The 14,077-nt window shown below is 45.5% G+C and overlaps 1 protein-coding gene across 1 annotated transcript in view; it reads right to left on the bottom strand.

Annotated features, from left to right (window-relative positions):
* LOC126425243 (dehydrogenase/reductase SDR family member 11-like) overlaps positions 1–14,077 on the bottom strand; it is a 93,677-nt gene that overhangs the window by 31,492 nt on the left and 48,108 nt on the right. Inside the window, exon 5 of the mRNA XM_050088204.1 lies at positions 4,479–4,670. Within this exon, the coding sequence (XP_049944161.1) occupies positions 4,479–4,670 (192 nt within the window). The remainder of the gene's footprint in view (positions 1–4,478; positions 4,671–14,077) is intronic.

The raw sequence follows: 14,077 nt of genomic DNA on the forward strand, positions 1-14,077 counted from the left end.
CAAAGGGTACCGTTACCGGTTTCGAATAATTATGATTCGTCTTCAGACGATTTATATCCTTTCCTTAGAACATGTAGTGCGTTTTTTACAGATTAATAAGTCCTAAAATATAAATAATACACGATTATAAGCACGCCACACACAGATGGTTGCGTTACAGATTTTCGTTGAATGTGACTTACGTGAAATGTCGGTTTTCATAACATTCGTCCAACAGATGTGGATACATTCCCACTGCATTCTTATTGTTGCACACGTAAATTTTTCTCACTGATTTCTACTACGCACCATGTTTTGATACATACAAAGAGCTTACAAACATATGAGTATCAAAGATGCTATGATATATCGTAACATTTGAAAATGACCTATGGTTGGAAAAGGATCATATATTCACTTATGCAACTGAAATGCTTTTTACAGTAGTACGGAGACATTGATACTGTTACATTAATTATAAAGTCGTTCCTCTCTTTATTTTTTTAAAGTACTGTATAGGTAAAATAGAACATTATTTAATTACATTTAGCTTCATGAGGATTATAGTAACATATTAATTTGCTACTTAATCTGCAGATAGGCGTAGGAATATTATTTGCTTTGGAGGTTGGAAAATAATTTTTGGAAATTTTTCAGGAAAGGGGTGTTAGCTAACTCTGTTTGTTCATTAAGGATATAGTGTGGGGTGCTGTTTTTGTTTTTGTGTATTTCTACTTCTTCTAATATATTCATGGTGCCTCCTTTTTCTGCTAGATCTAAAATTTTTAAGTTGTTCTCAGTGTTTCTCACTGAATTGTTTTCTTCAGCAATATGGGCTGCAAATGCAGATTTGTTCAAGTTTCCAAGTCTTAAAGCATTAATGTGTTCTTTGTATCTATAAAGCTTATGCCTGTCTGTCCAATGCAGAATTTTGGGCATGTATCACATCTGAGTTTGCATATTCATGATGTACGGTAGGGACTCTTGGAGGCATTTACATCATGGATTACTTTTTGTTCTAATTTATTATTTGTGGGAAGTGATAGTTTTCTTTTTAAATAAGTTTGCTATTTGGTATGATAGTGGGCCTATGTATGGGAGAGTTTGGCTTCAGTGGCACACTGATTTGGCTTGAAGTGACTGCTGTGGAGTGGATCTGCGGTTTTTGTCTGCATTTTGTTGCGGAGTTTTCTATTATTATGGGTTTATATCCGTTATTATGAGCTACTGTTTTAATTATATTGATTTCATTTTGTTGGTCTGTGTCACTCATTGGTACTTTTTTGGTTCGGTGTAGCATCATTCTGAAATATGCCATTTTTTGTTGGTGGGAGTGGCAAGATGAGTTGTCAATACTGTCATCTGTGGTGGTAGGTTTTCTGTAAATACTAAATTGATGTTTATTGTCACTATTGCAAATCCTCAGGTCAAGAAAGTTAATGCTTTTATTAGTGTCATGTTCAACTGTGAATTTAATATTTTTGTGCATTTTGCTTAGATCTGCTGCTTATGTATCTATTTCATTGTTTGTACCATCAAAAAGCAAGATTGTATCATCAACATGTCTTCTGTAGTAGATTATTTTGTTTGAGATGTACTGGTTGGTTGAGAAGAATTTTTGTTCTATGTGGTTGATGTAAATGTCAGCCAATATCCCAGCTAAGATACTTCCCATTGCCAAACAATCATGTTGTTGGTACAGTTTGTTGTTGAAGCTAAAGTAATTATGCTCTAGAATAAGTGAAAGTATTTCTATGAGTTCACAGATCTCTGCAATACTCATTTTCTTATATTTAAGCAGATTGTTTCTTATAATGTTGATAGTCTCTCTGACAGGGATGTTCATGTACAGGTTGACTATGTCTAGTGATGCTAATTTAGCTGTTGGTGGGATGTGGATGTCTTTAATTAAGCTTATGAGTTCACGTGTGTTATGTATGGTGTATTTATTTTCAAATGTATAGTATTTGGTAATGAGGTCTTTTAGTTTACGGCTTATGAAGTATGCAGGGCTGTTTCTTGAGTTAACAATCGGGCGAATAGGACAATATTCTTTATGAACCTTTGGCTGTGCACGCACTTTTGGCGCTGAGGGTTTCATTGCTATGCAGTTACGTATTTCATATTTGTTCAGTACAAAGTTACAGTTTTGTAGTAGCTTTCGGATTTTAGTTTGGAATTTGACCGTAGGCTCTAACTTTATTTCAGTAATATTGTTGCTATGGAAAAATTGCATGGTTTTCTCTACGTATTCTCTTTCATGCATTACGATTAAAGAGTTTCCTTTGCAGCTTTTACTATGAGTGCTTTACTTCCAGATAGTTTGCTGTTAATATTTTTCAAATCTTTAAGTTCAGTGTTTTTGCGGGTATTACTTGTTTGCAGTTGTTTCATTATGAGTTTATTTATCTTGTATGCAAGTACATTTTTCTCACATGCGTCTAGTTTTGCTGTGTCACAACCAGGTTTTGTGCAGGCTATGAGATTTTAACCACTGTGATTATTGAGATTTGTTCCAAGATTATTTTTCAGACCTTTATTTAATAAAGTGAGTTCACTGCTGCGGAATTGGATGTCAGTTGTATAACTCTATCAAAAAATTTGTGTTGGCTTAGCTGTTTGCTTTTACCCCACCATTGATTGTTCATAGATTTTTAAGGCTTCTATTTTCTTCAATCCTCTATGTGCTGTAGGATGTGTGAGAATTGTAAGGGTACAAGACTGTGTCCTAGCTGCAGATGCAAGTTGTACATGATGTTGTTTAAGTTTTCTTTTTTCTTGTATTGCATCTTTATCTCTGTTTTTAGCCATATATTTTCACATATTTGCTTAGAAAATCTGGCAGATTTAATTTTGCAGTTAATTTTGACTATGACATATTTTGGAATTATTTTAAGTGATATCCTGAAGAAAAAAATGTGTTGACAGATGTGAGAATTACCGAACTATGAGTTTAATAAGCCACTGCTTCAAAATACTTCAAAACACTAGCACGAAATCGAGTGGATAAACTGGTAGAAGCCGGCCTCGGGGAAGATCGGTTTGGATTCCGTAGAAATGTTGGAACACATGAGGCAATACTGACCCTACGATTTATCTTAGAAAATAGATTAAGGAAAGGCAAACCTACGTTTCTAGCACTTGTAGACTTAGAGAAAGATTTGAGAATGTTGACTAGAATACTCTCTTTCAAATTCTGAAGTTGGCATGGGTAAAATACAGGGAGCGAAAGGCTGTTTACAATTTGTACAGAAACCAGATGGCAGTTATAAGAGTCGAGGGACAGGAAAGGGAAGCAGTGGTTGGGAAGGGAGTGAGACAGGGTTGTAGCCTCTCCCCGATGTTATTCAATCTATATATTGGCAAGCAGTGAAGGAAACAAAAGAAAAATTGAGAGTAGGAATTAAAATCCATGGAGAAGAAATAAAAACGTTGAGGTTCACCGATGACATTGTAATTCTGTCAGAGACAGCAAAGGACTTGGAAGAGCAGCTGAACGGAATGGACAGTGTCTTGAAAGGAGGATATAAGATGAACATCGACAGAAGCAAAACGAGGATAATGGTATGTAGTCAAATTAAATCGGGTGATGCTGCGGGAATTAGATTAGGAAATAAGACGCTTAAAGTAGTAAATGAGTTTTGCTATTTAGCGAGCAAAATAACTGATGATGATCGAAGTAGAGAGGATAGAGGATAGACTGGCAATGGCAAGGAAAGCGTTTCTGAAGAAGAGAAATTTGTTAACATCGAGTGTAGATATGTCTCAGGATGTCGTTTCTGAAAGTTTTGTGTATGGAGGGTAGCCATGTACGGAAGTGAAACGTGGACGATAAATAGTTTAGACAGGAAGAGAATAGAAGCTTTCAAAATGTGGTGCTACAGAACACCATTCTGTGGTAGATCACATAACAAATGAGGAGGTGTTGAATACGATTGGGGTGAAGAGAAGTTTGTGGCACAACGTGACTAGAAGAAGGGATCGGTTGGTAGGACATGTTCTGGGGCATCAAGGGATCACCAATTTAGTATTGCAGGGCAGCGTGGAGGATAAAAATCGCAGAGGGAGACAAAGAGATGAATACACTAAGCAGATTCAGAAGGATGTAGGCTGCAGTAGGTACTCGGAGATGAAGAAGCTTGCACAGGATGGAGTAGCATGGAGAGCAGCATCAAAACAGTCTCTGGACTGAAGACCACAACAACAACAACAACAACACTCTTTGTTGAATTTAATGTTAAGAGACGTTTTCATCAGGTTAATTTTATGTTTCTTGAAAGCATGTATATTTCTCATTAACGGCTAACCCGCGCGGCTTCAATAGTTGTCGCCCAGTGCAATCACGAGCCGCCACTGATTTAAGCCAATCTTAATCACGTATGGGTGGTATACTAGCGTACGCTTTACTCTGGTTTAGCGTCATCGCCGGCCGCTTACTCTGGATGTCGTGGTGTTTCCAGATGTAAACGGAAGAGAAGGCAGGCCCTGCTGGTACGTACCTGCACGTGTTTGGGAGCCGTGATGGCGGAGGCGACGGCCTGCGCGACGTCGTGGGGCCGTATGGCGGGGGCGGGCACGTGGGGCGCCGTCGGCGTCGACGTCGTCTCCGTCGTCGCCTGCTGCTGCTGCTCTCTGGCGGGCGCCAGCGGAGACCGAGGATACGTCGACTTCACCTCGCCAGGGCTCACCGTCTGCACGAAGGAAAGCGTCCCTTATCAAAGGCTCATCGCAACAGCTCTATAGGCTGCTACGAGTAGGAAGCTAGAAAATGAAACACCTACAGCCGCCCTTATAATGTCATTTGTTGTATGGCTATCAGTTTCCGTGCTTCAGTGCCCCAGGCCTTAGTTAATGCTGAGGAGCTTAACTCAAATCGTGTACACTACGCATCAGTGGCCAACATAATTGGTTCTCGAGACTACCTGTAGCCGCAATGTTACCTGTTCGACCATCAACGGATGTTAATCCCATTGGCATCAACTAAGGCCTGAAGATGGTGCACTAAAGCCCCGAAACTGCTAGCCATACAATATATGTCATAAGGACGGCTGTAGGTGTTTCATCTTCCTACATAAGGGGTTAGCCAAACACCCAGACCACCAATCACAAGGCTTTACATACAAAAGCAAATCGAAATTACTGTCCTCTTATGAAACTGTGTCAGTAACAGCAACGCCGGTGTCATTCTTTTTAAAATAGCACTTCCTCAGCTACAGTATATTATTTTAACGTCTCAATTTTTCGTTCGCTGTAAGTTTCTGGCCACTCGTTCAAGTCAGCCAAGACGTCGAGCTGCAACTTGGCACCATCGCCGTCCTGTCTCGACAGCAGGTTGTAACTTGAACAAGAACATCCAGAAAAATACCTCATCAGCTATGCAACCACACACAATATTCTCCTTCTAAAACAATAGAGAAGATCATTTAACATTTTTTTCGGAGAGTACAACGTTTTGCATGATGCGAAAACGCTTTCTTGCTGCACATCTACATCTACATCTACATACATACTCCGCAATCTACCATACGGTGCGTGGCGGAGGGTACCTCCTACCACAACTAGCATCATCTCTCCCTGTTCCGCTCCAAAACAGAACGAGGAAAAAATGACTGCCTATATGCCTCAGTACCAGCCCTAATCTCTCTTATCTTATCTTTGTGGTCTTTCCGCAAAATATAAGTTGGCGGCAGTAAAATTGTGCCGCATTCAGCCTCAAATGCTGGTTCTCTAAATTTCCTCAGTAGCCATTCACGAAAAGAACGCCTCCTTTCCTCCAGAGACTCCCACCCGAGTTCCTGAAGCATTTCCGTAACACTCGCGTGATGATCAAACCTACCAGTAACAAATCTAGCAGCTTGCCTCTGAATTGCTTCTATGTTCTCCCTCAATCCGACCTGATAGGGATCCCAAACGCAGTACTCAAGAATAGATCGTATTAGTGTTTTATAAGCGATCTTCTTTACAGATGAACCACATCTACCGAAAATTGTACCAATGAACCGAAGACGACTATCCGCCTTCCTCACAACTGCCATTTCATGCTTGTCCCACTTCATATCGCTCTGCAATGTTACGCCCAAATATTTAATCGACGTGACTGTGTCAAGCGCTACATTACTAATGGAGTATTCAAACATTACGAGATTCTTTTTCCTATTAATCTGCATTAATTTACATTTATCTATATTTAGAGTTAGCTGCCATTCTTTACACCAATCACAAATCCTGTCCAAGTCATCTTGTATCCTCCAAAGACAACGTCAGCCACCTCTTCCACACTTAAACTTATCTCCCGTGACAGTTCTAATGGTTCACTTACTTTTTTAGCCTACATCAGGCGCCGCACGACGTGGGGCAATGGTTAACACAATGGACACATTTGGTAGGACGACAGTTCAAACCCGCGTTCCGCCATCCCGATTTAGGATTTCCGTGATTTTCCTGAATCGCTCCAGGTAAAGGGCACAACCGATTTTCTTCCCCATCCTTGACGATATCCGAGTTTGTGCTCCATCTCTAATGTCCTCGATGTTGACGGGTCGCTAAACGCAATCTTCCTTCCCACATCAGGCCTCCACATTTCTGTCTCCTTTCCTTCCTCTTCTACATCTATACTCCGCAAGCCATCTGACGGTGTGTGGCGGAGGGTACCTTGAGTACCTCTATCGGTTCTCCCTTCTATTCCAGTCTCGTATCGTTCGTGGAAAGAAAGATTGTCGGTATGCTTCTGTGTGGGCTCTAATCTCTCTGATTTTATCCTCATGGTCTCTTCGCGAGATGTACGTAGGAGGGAGCAATATACTGCTTGACTCCTCGGTGACCGTATGTTCCCGAAACTTCAACAAAAGCCCGTACCTAGCTACTGAGCGTCTCTCCTGCAGAGTCTTCCACTGGAGTTTATCTATCATCTCCGTAACACTTTCGTGATTACTGAATGATCTTGTAACGAAGCGCGCTGCTCTCCGTTGTATTTTCTCTATCTCTTCTATCAACCCTATCTGGTAGGGATCCCACACTCCTGAGCAGTATTCAAGCAGTGGGCGAACAAGTGTACTGTAACCTACTTCGTTTTCGGATTGCATTTCCTTAGGATTCTTCCAATGAATCTCAGTCTGGCATCTGCTTTACCGACGATCAACTTTATATGATCATTCCATTTTAAATCACTCCTAATGCGTACTCCCAGATAATTTATGGAATTAACTGCACCATGCGTCAATTCGCTGCAGATCCTTCTGCATTTCAGAACAATTTTCCATTGTTACAACCTCTCGATATACCACAGTATCATCCGCAAAAAGCCTCAGTGAACTTTCAATGTCATCCACAAGGTCATTTACGTATATTGTGAATAGCAACGGTCCCACGACACTCCCCTGCGGCACACCTGAAATCACTCTTACTTCGGAAGACTTCTCTCCATTGAGAATGACATGCTGCGTTCTGTTATCTAGGAACTGTTCAATCCAATCACACAATTGGTCAGATAGTCCATATGCTCTTACTTTGTTTATTAAACGACTGTGGGGAACTGCATCGAACGCCTTGCGGAAGTCAAGAAACACGGCATCTACCTGGGAACCCGTGTCTATGGCCCTCTGAGTCTCGTGGACTAATAGCGCGAGCTGGGTTTCACACGATCGTCTCTTTCGAAACCCATGCTGATTCCTACAGAGTAGATTTCTAGTCTCCAGAAAAGTCATTATACTCGAACATAATACGTGTTGCAAAATTCTACAACTGATCGACGTTAGAGATATAGGTCTATAGTTCTGCACATCTATTCGACGTCCCTTCTTGAAAACGGGGATGACCTGTGCCCTTTTCCAATCCTTTGGAACGCTACGCTATTCTAGAGACCTACGGTACACCGCAGCAGGAAGGGGGGCAAGTTCCTTCGCGTACTCTGTGTAAAATCGAACTGGTATCCCATCAGGTCCAGCGGCCTTTCCTCTTTTGAGGGATTTTAATTGTTTCTCTATCCCTCTGTCGTCTATTTCGATATGTACCATTTTGTCATCTGTGTGACAATCTAGAGAAGGAACTTCGTATCACTGACTGGCCCCCTACCTCATGGTCTCTTCGCGAGATGTACGTAGGAGGGAGCAATATACTGCTTGACTCCTCGGTGACCGTACGTTCCCGAAACTTCAACAAAAGCCCGTACCGAGCTACTGAGCGTCTCTCCTGCAGAGTCTTCCACTGGAGTTTATCTATCATCTCCGTAACACTTTCGTGATTACTGAATGATCTTGTAACGAAGCGCGCTGCTCTCCGTTGTATTTTCTCTATCTCTTCTATCAACCCTATCTGGTAGGGATCCCACACTCCTGAGCAGTATTCAAGCAGACTATGGGTATTGAAAGGAACTTTAATTCAGCAAAATTGATGTGAATATATACACAATACAACTGGACCGTAACGTGTTTTTCTTAAAATCAATGTTACAGAGACTACAGTTATGTTACACAATTTTACATAATGTTTATTTACTTTGCATTTAGTACATAATGCATTACAACATGCGTGTTGCTTGTATTCAGTTGAAAAAGACGTACCACGTCTTTTACAAACGGCTTTCACACTTATCGTACAGATGTTGTACAGTTCACAGAACAGGTTCGAATATCCCAAAAAATGTTCAAATGTGTGTGAATTTCTAAGGTACCAAACTGCTAAGGTCGTCGGTCCCTAGACTTAGACATTAGTTAAACTAACTTACGCTAAACACAGCACACACACTTATGTTCGAGGAAGGACTCGAACCTCCGGCGGGAGGGTCGAATGTCCCACCATGAACGTCAGTGCACTTTTGCGCTCTAGCGATAACACGTTTGTGGCTTGTTCAATTGCCTGTGGTTGGTTCCTAATCAATTCAGGAGGGACCATGATGCACCTCTGATTTCATCCAGCCAATAAACAGAAATCTGAAAGTATAAGGTGAGGTGGTCATGGAGGCCAGTTAATAAATAGCACCGCTGTGGTCAATCCAGCAATTAGTGAAGGTGTGATTGAAATGGTCCCTCATACGTAAGGTCTGATCATCGCTGATCACGGGAATAGTATTATGGAAGCAAATGACTATTCTCAATTACCCAGTGACAGAATTGAAGTCGTTGGGTATTGTTGGCAACGTGGAGGTTTTGAACACGCTGTATGTGAAATGGATACAGGTGTTCCGCATGTAATGTTTCCCAAACGCAGGGACATGCTTGTACTGGGACTTGGCTCAACACTTGCGATAATTTCTTCCTGTTCTTGCACAGTTTGTAGACGTGCACACTCGGACGAAAAATGTCTACTTAGAAAAGAGCCCCTTGCACGCAAAATGATAAACACTTTGGTAAACACCCTGCGATCAGGTACTCGTCCTGTGGGAAAGTGTCTGAGGTTGGTTGGTTGGTTGGGTTAAAGATTAAAGGGACCAAACTGCAAAGGTCATCGGTCCCTTGTTTCATAAAAACACAGAGCACAGTGAAACTATCCACCAGTCAGGCGAAGCACTAAAAGAAAAATTCCGGGGGAAGAAAAGCCCCATGGTCCATTGTAAGACAACACGGAAAACAGAGCACAGCAACAAAAACAACATAGAGAACAAAGGCAGAAGGAATTAAAACTGCACAGCAGAGGACTGTGGCTGGCTGATCACGAAAATAATAGGATGAGCCAGCCACTCTGCAACACGTTAAAACCTCCAGCCTAAAAGTTTAGGGTGGAGTCGAATTACAACACAAAACTAATTAAAAGATACAGCTCAAAAGAGGGTGATGTTAAAAAAATGTAAATGGATCTATAAAAGCCGCTTGCGCGAATAAAACTTAAAACCCGATCTGCCATAGAGACATTGTCACCTAAAAGAGAGGATAAATCACCCAGGAGATTAAAAGCACGCCTGAGAGCGGTTAAAAGAGGACATTCCAACAATATATGGGCCACCGTCATGTTCGCACCACAGCGACAATGAGGGGGGTCCTCTCGACGCAGCAGATGACCATGCATCAGCCAAGAGTGACCAATGCGGAGCCTACACTGAACAACAGAATCCCTGTGAGAGGCCCGCATGGAGGAACCCCAAACAGTCGTGGTCGCCTTTACCTGCCGCAGCTTGTTGGGTGCAGACAGAGTGCGCCATTCGTCTCCCCACATCCCAACGACCTGTTCGGAGATCAGTTGCCAGGAGGCCGATCTCCAACGGCAGTTTGCGGGTAGCTTCTTTGGCTAACTTGTCGGCGAGTTCGTTTCCCGCTATCCCAACGTGTCCCGGGGTCCATATGGACACCACCGAACGACCACGCTGTTCAAGAGCGTGAATGGACTCCTGGATGGCACCAACAATAGGATGGCGTGGGTAGCACTGGTCAAGAGCCGGCAGACTACTGAGCGAGTCACTGCAAATGACGAAGGACTCTCCAGTGCTGGTACGAATATGCTCAAGGGCACGAAAAATGGCTGTCAGTTCTGCGGTGTAAACACTGCAGCCTTCCGGCAAGGAGCGGTGGTCAACATAGTCCACATGAGCATAAGCGTACCCCACATGGCCATCAACCATCGAGCCATCGGTATATATAACCTCCGAGGCATGGTATGCGCCTAGGAGAGCAAGGAATTGGCGGCGCAAGACTGCAGGAGGAACTGAATCTTTTGGCCATCGGGAAAGTTCCAGCCGAAGCTGTGGCCGACGAATACACCAAGGTGGTGTATGTGGGCGGACCTGGAAAGCAGATGGAAGAGGCAAACACTCGAGGTCATTAAGGAGCGACCAAACACGGATCCCAATTGTATGGCCTGATCGTGGCCGCCGGTGTGGGATATGGACTGCCGCATTTTCGAAAAGGAGACGATAGTTAGGGTGACGGGGCGAACAACGGACGTGGGCAGCATAGTTGGCTAACAGTTGTTGACGCCGAATACGAAGTGGAGGAACCCCAGCCTCAGCAAGGAGGCTATGAACAGGGCTGGTGCGGAATGCTCCTGTCGCCTGTCGAACCCCACAGTGGTGAACGGGATCCAGCAGTTGCAACGCTGAGGGCGATGCTGAGCCATACGCCACACTGCCATAATCCAGTCGGGACAGCACGAGGGCTTTGTAGAGCTGCAGCAGCGTGTGACGATCTGCACCCCAAGTTGTGTTGCTTAGGCAGCGGAGGGCATTCAGATGCTGCCAGCACTGACGCTTGAGCTGACGAATATGTGGAAGCCAAGTAAGCCGGGCATCGAACAGCAATCCCAGAAAATGGTAAGAGTCAACAACCCTGAGCATGGCATCCTGAAGATAGAGCTCAAGGTGTGGATGGACAGTACGACGCCGACAAAAGTGCATAACACAAGTCTTCGCAGGAGAAAATTGAAACCCATGGGCTAGGGCCCACGCTTGCGCCTTGCGTATGGCTCCCTGCAACCTACGTTCTGCAACACTAATGGTGGAGGAGCTGAAAAAGATGCAGAAATCGTCAGCGTATAACGTGGGTGAGACAGACGACCCTACTGCTGCTGCAGGGCCATTAATGGCCACAAGGAAAAGGGGCACGCTCAATACAGAGCCCTGTGGAACGCCGTTCTCCTGGATATGAAGTGAACTATGGGAAGTGCCAATTAAAACGTGGAATGTCCGAATAGATAAAAAATTCTGAATAAAAATGGGGAGAGAGCCCCGGAGACCCCACCCGTGCAACGTGGCGAGAATATGGTGCCGCCACGTCGTGTCATATGCTGGAGAGATCGAAAAAGACGGAGACGAGATGTTGGCGCCTGGAAAAAGCAGTGCGGATTGCAGACTCAAGAAAGACCAAAGTATCGGAAGTGGAACGGCCCTGACGGAAGCCGCTCTGGCACGGAGCCAGAAGACCCCGAGACTCAAGCAGCCAACACAGCCGTCGACTCACCATGCGTTCCAATAGCTTGCACAGAGTATTTGTCAAGCTGATGGGCCGATAGCTATCCACATTAAGCGGGTCCTTACCAGGCTTCAGCACCGGAATGACGGTACTCTCCCGCCACTGCGACGGAAAGACACCATCGCCCCATATGAAGATGGCAAGAACACACCGCTGACAGTCCGGGGAAAGGTGTTTGAGCATCTGATCGTGGATGCCATCTGGCCCAGAGGCTGTATCAGGGCACTGTGCCAGGGCGCTCTGGAGTTCCCACAAACTAAATGGGGCGTTATACGCCTCAGGGTGGCGAGAAGCAAAGGAAAGCCGTTTGCCTTCCTCCCGCGCGAAACGCGGGCGGGTAATTCCCCGACGCAGAGGCCCAAACATAGTGCTGAGTGAAATGCTCGGCGATTGCATCGGCATCGGTGGATACCACCCCGTTGATGATAAGCCCTGCGACACCTGTAGAGTGCTGCAATCCAAAGATGCGCCGAATCTTCATCCACACCTGGGAGGGTGAAGTACGGGAACCAATGGTGGAAAAGTACCTCTCCCAGCACTCCTGTTTCCGCCTTTTGATGAGCCGCCGAGCCTGAGCACGGAGACGCTTGAAAAAAATTAGGTTCTCCAAAGACGGGTGCCGCTTACGTCGCTGAAGAGCCCGCCGACGTTCTTTAATGGCTTCAGAAACCTCCAGAGACCACCAAGGCACTGACTTTCGCCGGGGGCACCCTCACGAACGAGGAATGGTAAGTTCCGCAGCGGAAACAACCGCTGCAGTCAGTGTCTCAACCGCCACATCGATGGTACCGTGGGGGAGAGATTCAACAGTGGCAGCAGAGGAGAACGTTTCACAGTTTGTCTTGCTAAATGCCCATCGAGGCAGGCGTTCATGGGATCGACGCTGGGGTAGTGAAAGAAAGATGGGAAAATGGTCACTACCACACAAGTCGTCATGGACTCGCCAGTGGACCAATGAATGGTACAAGCCCTGGGCTGCACAACGACAGATCTATGGTCGAGAACGTGCCATGCGCCACACTGAAATGTGTGGCGGCGCCAGTGTTTAAGAGGCAGAGGTCGAGTTGGGAGATGAGATTCTCGACCTCTCTGCTCGGCCAGTAACCTTCGTTCCACACCACAGGGGATTGTGGGCGTTAAAATCCTCCAGGAGAAGAAAAGGCGTGGTGAGTTTGGCGACAAGTGCAGCCAATTCGGTCAGGGAGACTGTACCACCTGGAGGGAGATAGACACTGCAGACGGTTATGTCCTGGGTAGTCTTTACGCGTACAGCCACAGCTTCCAATGATGTTTGAAGGGGCACAGGAGCACTATATACAGAGGTAAGGACATACACGCGGGCTCCACCTGACACACAATTGGAAGTGCTACGGTTGCAGTAATAACCCCTGTATCCACGGAGGACAGGGGTCCGCATTGCCGGGAACCAGGTTTCCTGGAGGGCAATGCAGAAAGCAGGTGTCAGGCTTAGAAGCTGTCGTAGGTCAGGGAGATGGCTAAAATAACCGCCACAATTCCACTGGAGGATCGTACAAAGCGTGTCCTGTAAGGGCATGAAGGTACTGAAAAAGCAAATTACTTCACAGAGTCACATGCTGCCACCGACTGAGTGACTGACGTCGCAACTGCCATCGTTTCTGAGACGGCGAGATCCAGGTCATCTGGGGACGCAAAAAGCTCGACCTCATCCTCAGAGGCTGAGCTGACAGGAAGCGTTGGCGCGGGAACCACTGGGTCCTTAGGCTTCTTAGAGAGCTTCCTCTTCTCTCTCTTGTCTTTGGGAGGAGGGTTCGCATGCTGGGAGGGCTTTCCGGATGCATTGTCAGGAACAGTGGAAGAGCAGGAAGCCCTTCGACCAGCAGCTGGTTGCTTCCTCAGCCACTGGCTAGCGTCTAGCGAGACACTGGTAAAATCCTTGGAAGGGACTCCCCCAAGGGACCCCTTCCAAACGAGTGAGGCCGGAGGAGACTGTTGCCTCTCTGGCTGAGCAGCCGGAGGAGGCTGTTGCCTCTCCAGCTGAGGAGCCGGAAGAGGCTCTTGCCTCTCCGGCTGAGCAGCCGGAGGAGGCTGGTGCCTCTCCGGCTGAGAGGTGGGGATGGATGTCTCCAGTTGTTCGGGGTCCACTGCCCCCAAACCGGATGTTTCGGGAGCAGTGGAAGAGAGTGTGGCCCCTACCAGCGGTGGGGCAGGCGTAATTTTACTGT

Source organism: Schistocerca serialis, chromosome 10, assembly GCF_023864345.2.
Source record: "Schistocerca serialis cubense isolate TAMUIC-IGC-003099 chromosome 10, iqSchSeri2.2, whole genome shotgun sequence".
Taxonomy (NCBI): Eukaryota; Metazoa; Arthropoda; class Insecta; order Orthoptera; family Acrididae; genus Schistocerca; species Schistocerca serialis.